This window comes from Lepus europaeus, chromosome 2, assembly GCF_033115175.1.
Source record: "Lepus europaeus isolate LE1 chromosome 2, mLepTim1.pri, whole genome shotgun sequence".
NCBI lineage: Eukaryota > Metazoa > Chordata > Mammalia > Lagomorpha > Leporidae > Lepus > Lepus europaeus.
Window position 1 is genome coordinate 3,716,004 of NC_084828.1, and position 21,009 is coordinate 3,737,012.

The 21,009-nt window shown below is 57.4% G+C and overlaps 1 protein-coding gene across 7 annotated transcripts; it reads left to right on the forward strand.

Moving 5' to 3' along the window:
• The first annotated feature begins 1,259 nt into the window (after window positions 1–1,259).
• Window positions 1,260–19,454, forward strand: ZBTB21 (zinc finger and BTB domain containing 21). Of its 7 annotated transcripts, none has more exons than XM_062204769.1 (4): window positions 2,214–2,994; window positions 7,816–8,020; window positions 10,425–10,668; window positions 12,564–19,454. In XM_062204769.1, the coding sequence occupies exons 2-4, from the start codon at window positions 7,870–7,872 to the stop codon at window positions 15,760–15,762; spliced, it is 3,594 nt and encodes a 1,197-aa protein (XP_062060753.1). In that variant the 5' UTR covers window positions 2,214–2,994; window positions 7,816–7,869; the 3' UTR covers window positions 15,763–19,454. The 7 variants fall into 7 exon arrangements, with proteins under 7 accessions (XP_062060766.1, XP_062060753.1, XP_062060770.1 ...); XM_062204791.1 differs by lacking the exon at window positions 2,214–2,994 and having other exon boundaries at window positions 3,001–8,020; window positions 12,564–14,167; window positions 14,771–19,454; XM_062204763.1 differs by lacking the exon at window positions 2,214–2,994 and adding an exon at window positions 3,001–4,481.
• Window positions 19,455–21,009: the final 1,555 nt, after the last annotated feature.

Below are 21,009 nucleotides of genomic sequence, written 5' to 3' on the forward strand. Positions count from 1 at the left end.
GTGAGGGCCAAAGCCGATCACGCGGTTTAAAGTGGAGACCCCGGTGTGCGTCCTGCCAAGGAAGCTCCGAACTAAACACAGAAAAGCAGGCCGCCGCGAGCCGCTGGGGCCAGGTGGTGCGCCCCGCGGTGAGGTCTGCTCCTGGCCCGGATACAGCCCAGGGCTCGGAACTATGAAAGACAATGGCTGTCCTTCCCACCGTCTTTTAAATGCAAAGCCACTTTCAGTTTTACCATAATACAGTTCAAAATAGACAACAGCTCTAGGAGAAAATCTTCAGGTCCCAGGGTCTCCCCTGGAAGGAGGGGAACGAAGACAACTCCAACACAGGTACCAAGTTTTAACTTCCACCCGCAAGACCGTTTGTTCCACACTCTTCAGGCACTGCAAAACTTGTTACCCATGGCCATGTGCACCAACTCAGGCTCCAAACACCAGAGCCGAAATTAAGGAACACCTTGAAAAGTATTAAAGGGGCCGGTGTGGGAAGTTAAGCCAGGCCTGTGGCGCCGGTTCGAGTCCCGGCTGCTCCTCTCCGATCCAGCTCTCTGCTGTGGCCCGGGAGGGCAATGGACGATGGCCCGAGTGCTTGGGCCCTGCACCCGCGTGGGAGACCCGGCGCCGCTCAGGCTCTGGCTGCATCTGGGGAGTGCGCCTGCGGCCGGAAGCCCTCTCTCTGAAATCTACCAACAGCGGACTGTGGGCGCCCAGGAACTTTGAAGTCTGTTCTAGAATCGGAAGGGGGTCCGCGGCCGAGTTCCGCGGGCAGGACCGGCCTGGAGCGCCCTCCCCGCGCGGCCGGCCCCCCGTGTCCCCGCCCCACGTCACGGGGAGGGAGCGGAGCCGCGTCCACGGGCCCGGACGGGAACCGGATCGTGGGGACAGCCGCCCGCTGCGCGTCCCCTGGGCGACGTCTCCAGAACCGAGAGCACCACCCCCGCCCGCGACGTGGGCGCCACGGGAGCCGCCGCGCGGGGCCACGGCCCGCTGCCCCGGGGCCACCGCGGGCCCCGCGCCCCACGGGCAGCCCCTCCGCGAGGGCCCCGGCGGGGAGGACGCGCCGCGGGCCGGCACCGAGCGCCCAGCAGCAGCTCCCGCCGGGCGGCAGCGTCTCCCGGGGCCGCCGGCTCCGCTCAGGCCCCGCCCCCGGGCCCGCCCCCTCGCCGCCCCGCCCCCGGCGCCGGCAGCCAATCGGAGGCCCGCGCACGTGACGAGCGCTGCCTGCGATGACTTCATCCCTGGTGTGGGATGACGTCAAATTCAAGATGGATGGAATCACAGCGGCAGCGGCGGCTGCGGCGCGCGCGAGCCGAGTGTGAGCGGAAAGGGGCCCGGCGTCTGCCTCGGGGCTGGAGAGCGGTGAGTAACCGTCACGCCTCTCGTTCCGGGAGAACGGCGGGGCCCCGTGGGAGGCTCCAGCCTCCCCGCAAAACGCGGCCTTGCCTGACGTAACTCTGAGGTGATTTCTCTCCGCTTTTTTCTTCCCCGGCGGGTTGCGGGCTGCGGGCGTTTCTGCGCCTGCGCGGGGCCCGGGCGCTCACCGAGCATGCCCCGGGCTCCCACGTAGCCCGGTGTGCCTTCGCACTGCGCATGCCCTGTGCCCGCACTTGGCCTCGCCCTCGCCACTGCGCATGCTCCGTGCGCGGCCGGGCCTCGCCGCTCGCCGTGGCCGGGCCGCCCCGGGGGCGGTGGACGCGCTGCCTTGGGCTCGCGCCCCCCGCGCGGAGCCGTTGAAACGCCTCGCGGGAGGGGCGCGCGCCCGGGCGGAGGCGGGGGCGGCCTGGGGCGGCCGTCGGGCCCGCAGCGGCGAGCAGCGTGCCCGGAAGCGGGACGGCGGCCGGGGGCGCCCGCACCTGCCGCCGGCCCCGGAGCCCCCCGGTGGCTCGCCCCTCCGCCCGCGGGCGAGCATGACCGCCCGGAGCCCCGGCGCGCCCCCTCCGTGCCGCCCCCAGCCCCCTGAAGCCCCCGTGTCCGACCCCGCCCGGCCCGCCCCGGGGACCGCAGCGCACCTGCTCGGCCTCCGGCCGCGCCTCCGCCGCCCCCGGCCCGTGCCCCTCCCTGGCCAAGCCGCGCCTCCGCCGCCCCGGCCCCCGCGTCCCGGCCTGTGCCCCTGGCCGAGCCGCGCCTCCGCCGCCCCCGGCCCTCGGCCGCCGCGTGGTTCCGGGGAGCTGCACCCGAGCGGCGCGTTCGGAGGTGGGGGCCGGGGCCGGGGGCTGCCCGGCGCGGGAATCGGACCTCGCCCAGCCTGGGGTCGGGCCGGGGCGGGCGTCTGGGTTACTGCACAGCCCGGCGGTTGGTGGTGCTGACCCTGAGTCATCGGGGGCCCGCGTCTCCGGCTCGGCCAGGGAGACGAAAGTGAGCGCATTGGCTGTAGGGAGATGTCTCGTTGAAAGTTTAAAAAAAATTTTTTTTATTTGACAGGCAGGGTTAGGGACAGGTCTCCCGTCCACTGGTCACAGCGGGGGCCCTAGAACTCAGGTCCCCCACACGGGGGCAGGGGCCCAGGCACCGGGGCGGCCTCTGCTGCTTTGCCCGGTGCCTTAGCAGGTGGTGGTTGGGATGTGGGGCGGCCGGGCCCCTCGCTCACCCATGTGGGGTGCCGGTGTGGCAGGAGCAGCTGAACCCGCCGCGCCCCGGCCCTGGAGCTGGAGGAAGCCCACTCACCCACGGCTCCGAGTGCGGCCGTTAGGTGAACTTGACCCTGAGTATGAGTGTGTGAAGGAGTGGGGCTGTAGGGGTGGTACCCTGTGGTAGGGGACTGGATGCGAACTGGGAGGAGCCGTCTTAGCTGTCGCCAAAGCCCGGGGCCTGCGGAAGAAGGGGCATTGACAGGTGGCAGCCGGTGGCTGAGGGGACCAAGAAGAGAGGCCTGGAGGCCGGCAGCACACCAGGCCACGCAGGGACCAACGCGTGTGCGTCCTGTGGGGCACGCTGGACGTGTGGGGAGCCTCGAGGGCAGCGTGCAGTCGGCCCTGGAGCTGGAGCCCCGTGCAGGTCTGTGACCGGGCGGTAGTCATTAAAGGCACAGGATCTCGTAGAAAAAGCCACCGTGTGCGGGCCCTCACACCAGCGCGGTGCAGGCGCAGCTCCAGCCCTGGAGTGGGAGGGTGGACGATGGCTCTGCCTGCCCAGCAGGTACCTGACCGGCCTTGTGCCGGGCGTTAGGGCTCCACAGGTGAAAACCAGAGCTTGCCGGGAATAGCGGCGTCAGTGCCCAGAGGCACGGCGCAGGCGTGTGCTGCTGGACGCTGACCGCCCCTCCTGAGGAGCGCGTCATGCGGTGATGTCACCGTCGCATGCAATCAGAGGGTGCCGACACGGAGCGGGACAGCCACCCACCGCCGTCTTCCTAGGGGTGAGAGACGTTTGCCCGGGAGACTGCGCTGGGCCCTGTGGAGAGCATGACGCATGGTCAGCCCTGAGTCTCCTGCATCGTCCTGGGGAGGCGTAAACGGCTCACGGCGAAGGCAGGGAGCAGGCAGCTTCCTGGCGCGGGGCTTGGCTCACGGCGAAGGCAGGGAGCAGGCGACCGGGCAGCTTTCACAGCAGATTCCAGAAAGTCCAGGGTGAACAGTGCGGGAAGGACACCATCGTGTCAGGTCACGGCCCACCCTGAAGACGTCGCTTTGACTTCATTATCTCTTTAAAGATTTGGTCTGCAAGTGTGTTTTCTGAGGCGCGAGGGGTTAGGGCCTGGACGTCTGAATGGGTGGGGCCGGCAGGTCAGCCACAGCAGACACTCCACGAGCTGTGACCAGGGTGAATGTTTGTAGGAGCGGGGGGAGTTGGAGGGGCTAGGACAGGCTGCAGGTGTGTCTCAAACAACGTAACGAGCAGGGCATTGCCATAGGGGACACATGAGGGACAAAGAATTTTAGAGTTTGAAGCCAGATGTTTATAGAATCTCGGGGTTTGTGCTTCAACAAATTTTGCATTTTAGCTTAATGGAAAACTATTGCTTTTAATTTTTTTTATTTTTACATTTATTTGTTTATTTGAAAGACAGTTACAGAGAGAGGGGCACAGAAAGATCCCTAGTTCACTCCTCAAATGGCCCTAGGAGCCGGGGCTGGGCCAGGTGGAAGCCAGGAGCCTGCGTCTCCCTCCCACTCTCCCATGCAGGTGCAGGGGCCCAAGGAGTTGAACCGACTTCTACTGCTTTCCCAGGCGTTTTAGCAGGGAGCTGGATCGGAAGCGGAGCAGCCAGGACTTGAAGTGGCACCGTGTGGGACGCCAGCATTGCAGGCAGCGGCGTAACCTGCTGTGCCAGCCCTGTCATTTTGTCTTTACTGAGGTCAGGGCTGACTCTTCATTCAAATCCTACCCAGGTCTCAGCTGAGATCACGACAGGGTGTGTCCTCACCGTCCCCTCCAAACCCCCACTCCTGTAACCAGCCGGGCTCCCTCGGTGCCCGCGAAGCTCCCGGCACAAACGGAAGCCAGTGGTTTGCCTCCCCAGGGAGCTGCGGGCCTGCTCTGAGGTGAGCACTCCTGTGTTTGAGACACATCCAGCCATGCTTGCATGTGGAGGCACTATATAAGTTGATTTCCTGATGGTCATGGGTCATCCAAGCAGTGTTCTGGGCTCAGTGTGCCAGCAGGGTGCGGGATGGGAAGAGTGCCTTCCACGTGGGAATGATTAGTTGAGTTCTTTAATAAGAGCATAATTGGCTTGAATAGAGACAGGAGTTTATTGTAAAGATACTGGTTGCTTTTGGAGTTTAAGGAGAAACTGTTAATATATATATATGGGTCAGGAAGGACAAAAACCAAGCCGACTCCAGGAATCTGTAGCAGGCGCTTGTGTGTCGTGGGTTCAGGTTGTCACTCACTGTCTTCGCACTCTCAGGGAGGAAGTTTCTAGTTGGCTTGGCTTTGTGTGTGCCTACCCCAGAGTGGAAACGGGATCGTCGCCCGGGAAGAGCAGTGTCTGTTGGGCGGCGGCAGAACAGCAGCGCTGTGACCCGAGGTGCAGAGTAAGGGCCGAGCCAGGTGACGGTGGGGCCATTGGCTGCACCTCTGCACCAAGATCAGATCCCAGAGAGGGGCTGCGGCCCCGAAAGTGCGTGAGATGGCGTGCGAGGCGGTAACGCGACTCCTCCTGAGGGTCACCTAAGCCAGCCTGGCTTTGAAATCCGAGGCGTTCAGATAAGTCCTGAATATCTGCACTGTCGGAGAAGCTGAGAGCGACTTTTACTATCGGATAGCAAGATCAGGTGGAGAGCGGTGAGGGCTCGGGGTGAGCGCTGTCCAAGTGCAGGCCTTAGGATTTCTACCACGTGTTTCCCTGTTCCGTGCACCCCTGTTTTCCCCAGTGTCATGGTCAGGACTGTGTGAGCGGTCTACAACATTCCAAGGGACCAGCGTTCCCTGGGGTCAGTTTCAGGTTAATGTTTTGGATGTCAAGAGATGTTTTCCTTCAGAATTTGTAAGGGTGGTCTGGGCTAGTCCTGGGATCAAGCTAGCTTGTACCTTAGCTCCGATCCAGCCTGGGTTTAGTGGGATTGTCGAGGGGCCATGCCTTTCTCGCTGCTCACTTCCTGCTGTCTTGTCTGACGCCCCGCCGTGCTGTGCTTGCTTTGTGCGGAATGATCTGAGTCCAGAGCCACCTGCCTGCCCCGTGTGCCCCACGCCTTCCTCCCGGTGAGCAGGAAGCACTCAGAGGGAGCTGATTCATGTTGAGGGAGCGCCCTTGCCCCTTAGCGCCTGCGCTGGAGGGCTGAGGTTGCTGTGGAGGGCTCGTCTGCATGCGGCTGTCAGGACTTTGTCTGCTTCTTGAGAGCCTCTGGGAACGTGGGGCTGGGGCCAGCTTCCAGGAGGCTTTTTTTTTTTTAAGATTTATTTGCTTACTTGAAAGAGAGAGCAGGCAGAGAGATCTTCCATCTGCTGGTTCACTCCCAGATGGCTGTAATAGCCGGAGCCGGGCCACTCTGACGCCAGGAGCTTCGGAATTCCATGTCTCCCACGTGAGTGCAGGGGCCCAGGGCTTGGGCCGTCTTCCGCTGCTCTCCCAGGTGCATTAGCAGGGAGCTGGATCAGCAGTGGAGCAGCCGGGACTCGAACCGATGCCCATATAGGATGCCAGACTGCAGGCAGCAGCTTTCCCCACTCCACCACGGCTCCAGCCCCGCCTCCGGGAGTTGTTAGGCCCACCAAGATCAGATGAACATTTCAAAAAGCGGATGTGGTAGAAATTTGAGGATTAGAGCCTTTTACTACTGTAATTGTCAGGTAAATGATGGGTCCCGTGTCTTCCCTCAAGTCCTCACTAGTCACTCATCCACCCATTCCCCACTGTGGCCACAATGATTGCTCCTAACACGAGCGTTTTCACAGCCCTCTGCTCCTCCATCATATTCCTGCCTGCTCTGTCCGGGAGTCTGAGCCGCTGCAGAGCAAGGCGGCCAGCTCGCTGTCCTCACCCAGCACCGGCTGCGACCTGTGCAGGGCAGGCCCACAGGAAGTAAGGGGGGAAGACGTGCACTTGCCCGGTGGGAGGGCTGCACACACCCACGGCCTGCAAGCACGGTGCGTCTCCTCACAGAAGTGTCAGCCGTGGGTAGCGTTAGCCCCGTGTACCAGGTCAGGTCACGTGACACGTGCGAGGTGGCACACCCAGCCAGCGGCACAGCCGGGATCGGCAGCAAGTAGGCCGATGGGAGGGGCTTTTCCATGGAACTGCACCGCCTTCCGCGAACCCCTTCCCATCATGATGCTCTCATGTTGGAATGCCAGGAGACAACACGGAATGGCGCTGCGGCAGAGTTTGGGAAAATGTGTGCGAATTCCCGTGGTTAGTGGGGCGCCCTGTTCCAGAATCTGACTTTCCTATGCGGTTTTTGCTCAGCTTTTCCTGCAGCTCAAGCAGGGCGTTTGTGCGCACTTCACCCACGTCTCCCGAGCCCCGAGGTTTTCCCACTGCGACTTCAGTGGCAGAACTTCTGCTCCGAGGGGTGGGGTAGAGATGAACAGTGGGAAAGGAGTGGGCCGGAGACAGCAGCAGCGATCCCTACAGCCCGGCTTAAGAGGACTGGACGTGGGCTTTTTCTGCTTTTTGGTCATGGAGAAGTGTGATGCCTTCAGTAGAAACCAGGCTTTGGATTGTGAGCTTGGACCTCTTCCGGGTTAGCACTGTGTGGTCTGTCGTTCGTGACACTGGCATCGGCCACCAGGGAGACCCCTGACGCTGCGCGGGGGTGGCCAGTGGGTTACATGGACGTGTACTGCTGGTGTTTTATCCGGACACAACCCTGTCGTGAGTTAGGGAGCATCTCTGTTTATGCACGAGATGCACTGTCTTCATAGTTAGAACGTGCGGTTTGATGTGCCAGCAAAGTTACTCTGTCTGGATCAGGAAGGGACATTGAATACGCCGAGCGCCACAGCTGGCCTGATCTGAGACCTGAGCACAGAGGAGTAGAAAGGCGGGAGGGTTCCGTCCGCCCCGCCAGCCGCGCGGCTCTGCTAGGCCACTCACGGCACGCGCGGCTGCACTCTTGGTGTAGCTTTTACCCTGTTGTGCTCAGGTTGTTAAGTGCCATCCCCAACCTCCTGTTGTTAAGACAGAGAAATGCAGAACGTTTTCTGCTTGTAGCAGACTAGGAAAGAGCCGTTGTTTCCAAGGTTTAATAAGTAAAGGTGTAAAAACAAGGATCTTTTTTCTTTATATTTATTTGTTTGAAAGGCAAAGTTAGAGAAAGATAGGTCGCCCATTCTCTGGTTCACTCCCCAGATGGCCAAAGCCAGGACTCCATCCAGATCTCCCACTTGGGTGCAGGGGCCCCAGCACTTGGGCCACTACTGCTGCTTTCCTAGGCCACAGCAGGGAGCTGGATCAGCAATGGAGCAGCTGGACTCAAACCAACACTCATGGGACGCTGGCATTATAGCAGCACACAGACCTGCCCCGGTGTTACTCAGAGACAAACAGGGAGCGTGTTCATTGGAGGAGAGCACAAAGACGGACGCCGTCCCAAAGGATGCGAAAGTAGGAGGACGTTGCTGCTTGGCGCAGCTGCAGGTGACTGGCACAGTGTTTGCTCCCTGTTGAGGACATAGCACATCTCACGTCCCTTAGCCCATGCCGGCGTTGCCGTGGCTCGGGTTCCCCCAAGAGCAGCCGGAGACGGGGCGCAGATGCAGGTGTTTAGGTGGGATCCCAGGGAGCAGGAAAGGAGGAGGGGGTGGAGCAGGAAAGGATGCCCACAAGAGCAGGCTGCGTCCCCTCAGGTGTCTGCTCAGGTCCGTATTCTGGACACGAATTCCTTACAGCAGTCTGACCCCCGGCTTGTCTGTCAAGCCCCATCTCCGTGTAGGACATCCTCCAGTTATCCTGGCAGAATGGAGCTGTCCCTAACTCCTCACCCTCTCTAACCTGCTGGCACTCCATTAGGAATCCCCCCACCTGTCCTGGCCGCCCTCATCCCTCACCTGGATCATTGCGTAGACTCTGACCTCCTGTGGTTTCCACCCTTGTGCCATCCTCCTTGGTTAGGTCTCACAACGTGGCCAGACTCGTGCTTTTAAATGTGACAAGGGGCTTTGTCGCTGCTCTGCCCAGAATCTTCCAGTGGCTGCCTGTTTGTCACGTAGGGAAAAGCCAGGTCTTTCTGGTGGCCCCGCCAGCCCTACAGTCTGTGTCATCGGTCCTTGGCCTTCCACGCTCTGCAGCTCCTGGTCCACCCTGCTGTCCCCAGCTCTCCCTCGCTGTGACCATTCTCTCCGTTATCCCCAAGACCCATCCTTCCCACGTGCAGGTCTTCTCGGGGGCCATCTTGTTGAGTGAATGGATGAGAATCTCCTGGCAGAGTTTGTCGTGTGCTGTGGGGGCTGAGTAAGTGGTAGTAGTGACTGACGTCTCGGTGGCATTCTGTGGGGACCGATTATCTGCATTTTACCGTGGGGAAAACCGAGGCTCAAGAGTGGCTGGACAGTCCTGCCCCGAAGGTTGAATGTGGCTAACGTCTCAGAGGTGCGGCTGTGTGGGTGGACAGAAGCGTCACAAGCCTGTAGCCAGCCTTGCCACGGTGGATGCATCCTGAGGTTTCCAGTGCTGGCCTAGTTGCTGTACTGTTTTTTTAATTGCTGGTTTCAAACCACTAGATTGAGTTTAAGAACTCCTTTTGACAAATGCTAGTCCAAACCTTCGGTTCCACATCTGTTGTTTTTCCCTGTGGCAGCATCGGAACTAGCTTTCCCCAAAATAATTAGTGCCGCAAGCTACTCAGACCAGCTCCATCAGTACCAGCAGCGTCTGGGCTCGCCTTCTGGGCTCTGGAAAGGCGCTAAGGATGGCAAGGCTGCCTTCCGTTCCAAAGAGTAGGAGAAGGAAGGCGAGGAGCCTGTCAAGTGAGTGCAGATCGAGTAATTGGGAAAGTGTAGGCCGGAGTGACCTGCAGCCTGGGACCGTCTGGCAAGGCCGTTGTTTGTCACTGGCTGATGAGCAGCGTCTGCCTCAGTTAGCGCCGCGACGGGGAGTGGCTTACAGACGCCACACGCCGCTGGGTCACCCGGGGCACCCGCAGACTGTCCACACGCCGCTGGGCACCCGGGGCACCCGCAGACTGCCTGTCCACACGCCGCTGGGTCACCCGGGGCACCCGCAGACTGCCTGTCCACACGCTGCTGGGCCACTCGGTACACCCGCAGACTGCCTGTCCACACGCCGCTGGGCCACCCGGGGCACCCGCAGACTGTCCACACGCCGCTGGGTCACCCGGGGCACCTGCAGACTGTCCACACGCCGCTGGGCACTCGGGGCACCCGCAGACTGCCTGTCCACACGCCGCTGGGTCACCCGGGGCACCCGCAGACTGTCCACACGCTGCTGGGTCACCTGGGGCACCCGCAGACTGCCTGTCCACACGCCGCTGGGTCACCCGGGGCACCTGCAGACTGTCCACATGCCGCTGGGCCACCCGGGGCACCCGCAGACTGCCTGTCCACACGCCGCTGGGTCACTCAGGGCACCCGCAGACTGCCTGTCCACACGCCGCTGGGCACTCGGGGCACCTGCAGACTGCTCTGTCCGGCCTACAGGCCGAGGTGACCAGCACAGGCTCCTGAGGCCAGGGGAGAAGCTGCAGAGGCCTGGGCTCAGGCTGTTTGGCTACAGCTTGCTTTCTGGAGAATGTCAAGATTGCCCTAAATAGCCCTGGTTGCTTGGGACTACTTCAGTATGAAAATGAGTGTCGTGATAAGTCAGCCCAGGAGGGGAGGTGTCGGTGCAGGGGAAGCCGGCGTGGAGGGGTGGATAATGAGAGGGGCCCTGGTCTGTGAAGTGGAGAGCGCAGGGAGTCCGAGGACCCTGCTGTACTCCTGCACAAAGCACCTGTTAGTCCTGCAGCTCCTGAAAGTTCTCGCACAGCGTCTGCTGAGTGGACGCTAGCCATGGGGGCACAGCTGCTATTCCTGCTTTACACAAGGGACCGGCCACACGGAGGAGCCAGCAGACACGCCAGGGTCCCTCAGCCCAGGAGGAAGGAGCCGCGCCTCAGCCCCAGCGTCTGGCACCAGAACTTGCCCTTGGGCCATCCAGGCCTCTCGTCTGATTTTTAGATTTGCAGAGAATTTCTGTGGAATCTCAGTTCAGATCCCTTCACTAGAGTTGGAGCCGTGTTCAAGTTTCCTTTCTGCTGCTGTGGACTGTAGTACTTCAGGCATTGCAAGGTGATTAGCCTAGCAGACAAAACAAACCTTCTTATTCTTGAAGGCTTCTACCGTTTGTTAAAGTTTGAGTTACTGGTAATGAGCGACATTTTCTTTTGTCATTGTTGTTCTTACTGAGTTTTATATATTGAAAGCAGAGGGACAGAAAGACGAGAGATCTTCCGTATGCGGGTCCCCTCCCTAAATGCCCACAACAGCCAGGGCCGTGCCAGGCTGAAGCCAGCAGCCCAGAGCCCAGTCTTGGTCTCCCGGCATGTCTGACAGGGACCTAAGTACTGAGCCATTCTTGGCTGTTCACATGGTGCAGAGTCAGAGCTGGAATCCAAAGTGGGCTGGGGCTACCTGTGGGATGGGGGTGTCCCGAGCAACACCTTAACCAATGCACCACACGTCCACCCCTCCCAATTCTTACGTGTTTCTAAGGTCTGACGAGACCCCCGCTTTGCTATCTACTGTTAATGATCAAGTTATGTTTAAGTGTATGCACTACTAAAACAATTTTCTCTCAATTATAGACTTTGGGGATTTTGATAATTCATGTTTATTCTCTGAGTTAATAGGAATATAACCAGGAATTAAGTTAATAAGGACCCTGAATAATAAACCTTTCTTTTCATTTTAGTTTTTTTTTTAAATTTTATTTATTTATTTGAGAGGTAGAGTTATAGACAGTGAGAGGGAGAGGCAGAGAGAAAGGTCTTCCTTGTGTTGGTTCACTCCCCAAATGGCTGCAATGGCCAGAGCTGCTCTGATCCGAAGCCAGGAACCAGGAGCTTCTTCTGGGTCTCCCTTGCGGATGCAGGGGCCCAAGGACTTGGGCCATTTTCTATGGCTTTCCCAGGCCATAGCAGAGAGCAGGATTGGAAGAGGAGCAGCTGGGACTTGAACCGGCACCCATATGGGATGCCGGTGCCGCAGACAGAGGATTAACCTGCACCACAGCGCTGGCCCCTTGTTTTAATTTTTACTTATTTTATTTGAGAGGCAAAAGGAAAGGTAGCTTCTGTCCATTGGTTCACACTTTAAGTGCTTGTAGTGGCTGGAGCTGGGCCAGGCTGAAGCCAGGAGCTTGGAACACAATCCGGGTCTCCCTGTGGGTGGCAGGGACCCAGCCAAGAACTTGAGCCATCACCTGCTGCCTCCCAGAGCACACACGCGCAGGGAACTGGAGTTGGGACTGAAGCCAGGACTCCAACCCAGGCGCTCACATGTGAGATGCCAGCACCCCAGCCAGTGTCTGAACTGCTAGACCAAACGCCAGTCCCATAAATTTTTCTCTTTTTCTTTTTAAAGATGTATTTATTTAATGTAGAATGACAAAGGCAGGGGAGAGAGAGATCTTCTCTAACTGCTGGTTCACTCTGCAAGTGGCCACAACCATCGGGGCTAGGCCGGACCGAAGCCAGGAGCTGGGAACTCCAGCCTGGTCTCCCCCACGGGTGTCGGGGCACAGGCACCTGGGCCATCCTCAGCTGCCTTCTCATGCACATTAGCAGGAAGCTGGATCAGAAGTGGAGCAGCCGGGACTGGAGCCAGCGCCCATGTGGGATGCCGGCATCACAGGCAGCGGCTTAACCTGCTGCTCCGTAACACCAGCCCCTCAACCTTTGTTTTCAAGTATTTCTAACAATTTCTAACAGCATTTTTGATGGTATAAAAATGCCTCTGTTGCAGTTCTTAGTTTAAAGTTCTGCAACTTTAATGATGGATGAGGCATTTGAGCCCTGAGACTTGTTGCTTTATGTTCTCACAATTATGTAAACAAGACTGTTCATCTACAGACTTTGTGTCAGCCTAGTATTGGCTCCTGGGGAAGAAGAAAGTAGCTGATGCCTCCTGGGCCGGGGGAGCTCCCGGGCACGGCGCTCACGCCTGCCGCTCATTGTGTCTTTCAGATTCGCCCGAGCGATGGAGGGGCTGCTGCACTACATCAACCCGGCGCACGCCATCTCCCTCCTGAGCGCCCTCAACGAGGAGCGCCTCAAGGGGCAGCTGTGCGACGTGCTGCTCATCGTGGGCGACCAGAAGTTCCGCGCGCACAAGAACGTGCTGGCCGCCAGCAGCGAGTACTTCCAGAGTCTGTTCACCAACAAGGAGAACGAGGCGCAGACCGTGTTCCAGCTCGACTTCTGCGAGCCGGACGCCTTCGACAACGTGCTCAACTACATTTACTCCTCGTCGCTGTTCGTGGAGAAGAGCAGCCTCGCCGCCGTGCAAGAGCTGGGCTACAGCCTGGGCATCTCCTTCCTGACGAACATCGTTTCCAAGACCCCTCACGCCCCCTTCCCGGCATGTCCCAACAGGAAGAAAGCGTTCGCAGACGACGACGAGAACAGTTCTCAGAAGAGAAGTGTCATCGTTTGTCAGAGCAGGAACGAAGCACCAGGAAAAGGCGCCGGGCAGAACCCGCCGGACCTCGGCCACGGTTCCCGGCCCTCCGCCAGCGTGCCGGTGAAGACCAGCACCGGGAAGCCACACGCGCCAAAGGCCGCCGAGCAGATCCACAGCTTGGCGTTCACGGAGAAGACCTGGCCCAAAGATAGCTGTGCGGGACCGGCCAAGGCTCCCGAGCAGCCCGGCTCCCTGGCGGACGCCACCAGGAGCAGTCTGGGGAAGAGGAACGCGGCGCTGCCTTCCAAGCCGCCCCAGGACAGGGAAGGCGTGGATGAGAAGGTGGGCGCGCAGCTTCCCAAGGGAAAAGCCATCGAGCTGGCCCTGAGAAGACCGCGGCCGCCCGTCCTGGCTCTCCGGAGCGCGTCCGAGACCCCCTACCTGGTAAAAGAAACCAACAAGGGCAGCGGCCAGGGCGAGGACAGAAACCTGCTGTACTACTCCAAGCTGGGCTTGGTGATCCCGTCCGGCGCGCCGCGGCCCGCCGACCAGAGCATCGACAGGAGCGGCCCGCTCGTCAAGAGCCTGCTGCGACGGTCCCTGTCGATGGACAGCCAGGTTCCTGTCTACTCGCCCTCCATCGAGCTGAAATCCCCCCAGGGAGCACCTGTGCTGTCTGGCGATGCGGCAGGGAGTGTCTTCTGTGCGTTATCGCAGAAGTCATCTTTGAAAGATAGCAGCGAGAAGCCGGCCCTGGACGACAGGCCTCCAGCGCTGCAGCCGCACCGCCTCAGGTCCTTCAGCGCTTCCCAGTCCACGGACAGGGAGGGGGCCTCCCCGGTGACGGAGGTGCGCATAAAGACCGAGCCCAGCAGCCCGCTCTCGGAGCCCTCGGACATCATCCGGGTCACCGTGGGGGACGCCGCCGCCGCCTCGTCGCCGCTGGTCACGAGAGACCTGCCTGTCAAAACGGAAGACGACGCTAAGGACATGAGCAGACTCCCGGCCAAGAGGAGGTTCCAGGCGGACAGACGGCTGCCCTCCAAGAAGCCCAGGGCGAGCGAGCACGGGTCGCCGGGGCCGGAAGATCACTTCGAGGAGGGCTCGAGCCCCACCCTCCTCAACGCCGATCATTTTGCAGATTCTGATTTGAATAAAGACGAATTTGGTGAGTTGGAGGGGACGAGACCAAACAGAAAGTTTAAGTGCAAACACTGCCTTAAGATCTTTAGATCAACGGCGGGCCTCCACCGCCACACTAACATGTACCACAACCCAGAGAAGCCCTACGCTTGTGACATCTGTCACAAGAGGTTTCACACCAACTTCAAAGTCTGGACACACTGTCAGACCCAACACGGCATAGTGAAGAACCCGTCACCAGCCGCTAGCTCCCATGCGGTTTTGGATGAGAAATTCCAGAGAAAGCTGATTGACATAGTGAGGGAGAGAGAGATTAAGAAGGCGCTGATCATTAAGCTGAGGCGCGGCAAGCCGGGCCTTCAGGGCCAGAGTAGCTCGCAGGCACAGCAAGTCATCAAGAGGAACTTGCGATCGCGGGGCAAAGGAGCACACATTTGCACCCACTGTGGAAAAGCCTTCCGCTTTCTCTCGCAATTTAAGCAGCACATAAAAATGCACCCGGGAGAGAAACCCCTTGGAGTACATAAAGTGGTTAAGCCAAAAGCGCAGGCTCCTCTCGCCAGCCCGGCAGAGGACAAGGAGGTTTACCAGTGCCGCCTCTGTAATGCTAAGCTCTCTTCTCTCGTAGAGCAAGGAAGCCACGAGCGCTTGTGCCGGAACGCGACCGTGTGCCCCTACTGCAGCCTCAGGTTCCTTTCGCCCGAGCTGAAGCAGGAGCACGAGGGCAGGTGCGAGCACAGGAAGCTGACCTGCCTGGAGTGCATGCGCACCTTCAAGTCCTCCTTCAGCATCTGGCGGCACCAGGTGGAGGTGCACAACCAGAACAGCATGGCCCCCTGCCAGAGCTCCCCCGGGCCCGCCCTGGACCACGACGGCGAAGTCACGGGCGCCTCCAGGCCCCAGCCCCAGCCCGAGCCCAGCAAGGGGAACCATGTGGCCGCCACCAAGGACGACGGCGTGTTCAGTGACTCCTCGGAGCAGGCCACCTTCGACTCGGAGGATTCCGCCTGCCTCCCCGAAGACCTCAGCCTTTGCAAGCAGCTGAAAATCCAAGTCAAAGAGGAGCCCGCGCCGGAGGCCGAGGACGCGGCGCCCGAGGCCAGCCCCGCCCCCAGAGAGGCGGCCGCCAGCAAGGACGCGGGCTTGTGGCCCTGCGAGAAGTGCGGGAAGACGTTCACCGTGCACAAGCAGCTGGAGCGGCACCAGGAGCTGCTGTGCTCGGTGAAGCCGTTCATCTGCCACGTGTGCCACAAAGCGTTCCGCACCAACTTCCGGCTCTGGAGTCACTTCCAGTCCCACATGTCTCAGGCTACAGAGGAGGCGGCGCACAAGGAATCGGAAGCAGCGTGCCCCGTTCCCACGAACTCGCCCTCGCCCCCGCCCCTCCCCCCAGCCCTGCCCAAGATCCAGCCGCTGGAGCCTGACAGCCCCACGGGCCTGTCCGAAAACCCCGCTCCTGCCACGGACAAACTGTTCGCACCCCAGGAATCGGACACGCTCTTCTACCACGCCCCCCCCCTGTCGGCAATCACATTTAAGCGGCAGTTTATGTGCAAGCTTTGCCACAGGACTTTCAAAACTGCGTTCAGTCTTTGGAGTCACGAACAGACGCACAATTAAGAGATCGGCGCTCGTGCCCTGTTACGAAACGGGAGGCCCTCTCTGGAGTCCACCCGCGTTGTGAAATGTGTCATGAGAAACAAAATACTTTTCAAAAAAGTAACAAAGGTTGGAAATTGTTATGCTTGAATTTTACGTTTTTTTTTTGAGATAAAACTGGTATTCATTAGTACTGTCCTTACTCAACTTTAGGAATAAATATATTGTGGTTCCAGACCTTACAGTAACAAGATAGCTTGATTTTGTTATTGTTGAAATTGGATTAGACTTGGTTGTTTGCATGGTTGCTCATTCCAAGGTGTCAGTATCATCATTCAATTGAGGTTTCTGGTTTTTGTTCTGTTTTGTTTTTTACTGATTTGTGACTCGTGGAAAGCTGTCAAAGGATTTCTTCTTTTGATTATTCAACACCTAAGTTAACACCTGTTAAATCCTAGCCACGTGCTCAGGCCCACAGCTGTATCAGGACGTGGGCAGTGTGCTGTGTGGATTTAGATCTTAGAACACTTTAGCAATAAAAAGATGATAAAACCTCAACTTCAATAAGTTATCCTGACACTTGATAAAAAATATTTGGTATTTTGTGGTCATGTAGATCTTTTGTATGAACATTGTAAAAATTTAAATCAGCAATAGTAACACTTTAGATTTTTACAAAATGACAAAACTTGCTCTCAGCCACCTGACGTAAGGAGCGATGGCCAGACCTAAGGGAAGCTGGGAAATGGGAAGGCGATTGCGGAAGTCCACCTGTGGCCCTCGGCGAGCGTGGGACACCCGCAGCCAGGGGCAGACCCACTGGAGGGCCTCTGCGTGGTTTCCTCGATTTGAAGCTGTCACACACCGAAAACCCCGCGTGCAGCTGGCGCAGAGGCTAGCCGACGTGTGGCACTGGTTTGAGCGACAGACGAGGTCAGGGCCGCACACAGGCAGATCCCCCAGCCTGGGGACGGCGCCCTCAGCTGGGCGGGGCGCAGCACGGCTCCCACGGCTTTTCAGAAGCAGTGCACGCAGGAGACCCTTGTCTTGCCTCTGTCCTGTGCAGTGACCTCTGGCGGGACTTGTGGGCATCTACGGTTACTGTGCCGCTCGCTCCCTGTTTAAAGTCTCGTGAACGTGAGCTATCAAGGGTCCAGCGTTAGTTTTTGCTACTTTTGGCCCATAGGGTTTGGGCTCTTTCTGTTCTCCTTTTTCCTGTTCTGTACAAGTTGTCATTAGACGCCGTGCCGTAGGTCTTACCCAAAGTTCCATGCGGTGTTGGGAAAGGCAACCTTTGATTTCACCATATGGGAGGAGGTTAGAGATGTGAAAGAAATTGTGAAGCCACAGTAGTCTAAGGTCGTGATCCCAATTAAATCTTCAGTTTTCTAAGTCTTCTTACAAGCTGGTCTTTCAGATAGAAAAATGAACCCCGTGCTGAGATCGCCCCAAGTCTGTGCTTGAGACGAGCGCTCTGCCCGCAGTCTGGGTGCCCGCGTCCACAGCAGCGGGGGGACAGAGCCGGAAGAAGGAGCATTCGCGTGAAATACCAATTGACTTTGTGCAGATCAGAAATGCTATGTACAATTTTCCTTTTATTCTTTCACCTGGGGAAAAAAATCCCAAACTACTTTAGTAGTTACTGTTTTGTTCTTCGATGGGAAAAGGGAAACAAAACGAGATTCAGTTCCTGACTGTTCCCTGAAGAGATCTATGCATCTTAGAGGTAAGACCAGTGCGGCACGTGGCATCTCGGCCTGGGCCTCTTGGTAGCCGTCACTGCTTCTGAACAGAGACGTTTCCCTCAGAACGCGCGTGCGTGGTGAGCGCAGCCGGGTTGATTCCGTGGCACCTGCTATCTTGGCATTGTAAACTCACCATCCTAGGACTTGAACCTTTATTCTACACTTTTGAAGATTTTTTTAAGAATAGTGCTGTTAATCAGTAAAAAAAAAAAATATTTTTGATCTAAATATAGACTGCATAACATGTTAGATTTAAACAGTTACCAGTGTTCCGTATTCACATTTTTGTCTAGGCAGGAAATAGAAGATTTCAAGTAAAATTTTGAACCAAAAACATTTATACCGCAGTTCTGGGTTTTCTATTACTTTTTATACTGTACCTTAAAAAGCAGTAGGCTGAAAGAGTTTATTTTGGTGGTCAAAAAAATAAAATATGCTTCTACTCGTGTAAACTATTTTAAATGTTGCGAAGTAAAATAATAAGAGACACATTCGTTGTTTCATTCAGTTAGAGAGTGCTCATCTCGCCTGTGGGCAGGCGTTGGCCTCTCCTTACCGGAGCTCCGTGGCTGGGGAAGACACTCTGGGGATGTTTTTCCTGACTGTAATTAATGTCTGGATGTGTAGAAAACGCACTGTTCCTTGTAAGTATCGAGGATGCCTGCTTTTTTATGCCGTTGTGGAAAGAATGTAAAATGTTTTAATATATTCTTTGTTAATCTAAGAATCTTATTGAGTCATTTTCTTTATGTGGGGGAGGGGGGATCACAGGAAACGTGCTTTTATCAGTCGAGTAAGCAATGGAGATAACAAACAGCATGGCTGGCCCTAGGCTGTCCTGGTTCAGGCTGGGTCGCCCAGTGTTCACCTTTAAACTGGTTGGCGTTGGCCTGCATTTGTCACTTTGCCAGAACCGTTCAGTGACTTGTTTGCATTTCTGGAGAGGTGAGCTGAATCCTGGGGGTTCGGGGTGGATCGTTTGTTTTTCCCCTTCTCTGTGAAAATTGGTCCTCAGCGCCCTCCAGAGCCACACGTGGCCCCACTGGTGCTAAGGAGAGCAGCGGCTGCGCGCGAGACCGAGGGCCTGGTCAGGGAGGGGCAGACAAGCAGCAGAACCAAAGTTGGCCTTTGTTGCATGTGTGTGTGTGTGTGTGCGCACGCGCCATAACCTGGAACTTTTTACGAAGTAAAATTACCCAAATTTTCTTAGTACGACAACTACTCACCATTCCTAACACTTCATTTTAAATTGTCTGGTCAGCCATCACTGGAATATTACAAATCCGCCCATCAGGTCCGATGTCTCTGAGGTCAGAAGGCAGTGCTGGCGTGATTGACGCTAGAAGTGTTCTTTAACACTGGCTACTGAACTTGAGTTTTTGGAGCAGGTTTTTCCCTCCCCTGTGGCTTCCGCACTTTAAGACACTTGGGTGTTTGTGCAATTCCCAGGCGCCCCCACCAGTCCGGGTGTGCCCCGGCCCCGCCCCGCCACAACGGGGAGAATCCGAGTCTGGATTCTGGGGGAGGGAGAAAAATGCGGTAACGGCAGGGTGTTGCAGTTCCTTTCAGAAGCAGTCATTTGGGAACCAAAGTGTTTTACTGTAACAGTTGAACTCAGGGCTCCGGGTTCTGTGCTACCCAGACTCCCCACAGAGCCCTCCGTGGTTAATACTAACTGTCATTTCTTACTGACCTTAATCCAAGACTTTGCAGTTTTCCACCGAATACGTATTTGCTGTTACAAATGAGTGGTTTTATAACTTTTGTCATCCTATGCCTTAGCAGAGCGAGCCGTTCAATGTTACTTAGGGATCAGCTTTTGTGGACTCGCTGGCTCGTAGTGAAGTGGGATTTCTATCTGATGTTAATCCATTGCTTACTTGTACCCAATTCTGTTTTCCGTTTACTTTGCTTAAACCTTAACTGAGATGATTGGAGTCAATAAATTTGTACTGTATTTTGCCTCGAGTCGTGGTCTCGTTGATGGCTCTGCACCTGGGTGGTGGGGTCAGCAGCGCCCCTCCTCCATCCTCCTCTGAGCAGCCACTGGGAGACAGGCAGGGTCCACGCTGCCTCCCGAATCGAGTTTGTACGGAGCCTTCAGTTACTTGGATACCGCAAGTACAGGGCCCTTCAAAAGTTCGTGCGAAGTGGAATTAAAAGATAAGCTTATTTTGGTGCAAAAACTGTGAAATCCATCAACTTTTTAAAGAGCCCTGTATGTGGTCATTAAAGCCACGTGAGTAGCCACCTTGGCTTACGTGCCTTCCATTATGTTCAACCGAATGGGGGGGGCGGGAGAGGCTTTTTTTTTTCTTTTAAGAGAGATCTTCCGGTTCACTCACCAAATGGCCACAAAGGCTGGGGCCAGGAGCTGGGACTTGGGCCATGTCTCACTGCTTTCCCAGGTGGGCAGCTGGGAGCTGGATTGGAAGCAGATGGAAGATTCCCTCCCTCTCTCTCTCTCTCTCTCTCTCTCTCTCTCTCAATTTTTTTTTTAAAGATTTATTTATTTGAAAGGCAGAGTCATCTCCCACCCACTGGTTCACTCCTCAAACGGCTGCAACCGCCAGGGTTGGGCCAGGCCGAAGCCAGGAGCTTCGTCCCGGTCTCCACGTCGGTGTGGGGGCACCCTCTGCTGCTTTCCTGGGCCTTTGGCTCCAGGAAGTGAGCAGCTGGGACTCCCGTGTGGGCTGCCAACACTGCTGGTGGTGGTGTAGCCTGCTGTGCCACAGCGCCAGCCCCGGTCAGCCGGTCACTGTAGTAGCTGACCCGGCCACCTCGGGGGGGGGGTTACTCTGCGTCAGGGGCCCCCACTGGTGTGGCAGCTGCTGGTGGCAGCCTTGCTGGCCACGTCCCCAGGTGGTGTTGGGCCTCTCCATGGCAAGAAGGAGCAGGTGCCTCTCCTTATGAAGCCACCAGGACTGATCCTGGGCCCCACGCTGGCAACCTAACCCAGTGTCACTTCCCGCCGGCTGCAGCTTCAAACCCTAACGCCCCAATGTGACGATGAACTCCACCCTTTTAACAACCCCCGACACAAGGCTGGGGACCAGACCCTCAGTACACGGCTGCCCCCTTCCCCGTCCCGCTCTCGACTCGGTCAGCCTAGAAATTCTTTGACGCTCATGGCCTTGAGAATTTAGGAGGTAGTTCAGCAGTCTTTCGATGGTGTGTCCCGCATTGGGGTGCGTAGGGTGCCTCCTGGTGCCTGGACTGAAGCTGTGCAGTTGGGGGCCAGACTGCTACAGACCGGTGGGGTGGCACTCGGCGCCGGGGGGGGCCTGGGACGGACGATGGCCTGAATCGTTTGCCTAGGGTGACTTCCAGGTTTTGCTGCTGTGCTGTGCCCCCGTTATGGCTGATGGACATTCGGGGAGGAGACACAGTGTAAAATCTTCCTCATCGCTCACTTACCCGCTGATTTCTGCCTTCTCAGGTGTTTCTGGCCTGAATTACTTTTGTCGCTGTTAAATGGAGATTTTCTGAGGCCGCACCCCTCCTGTGACGGCGAGGCCACGCT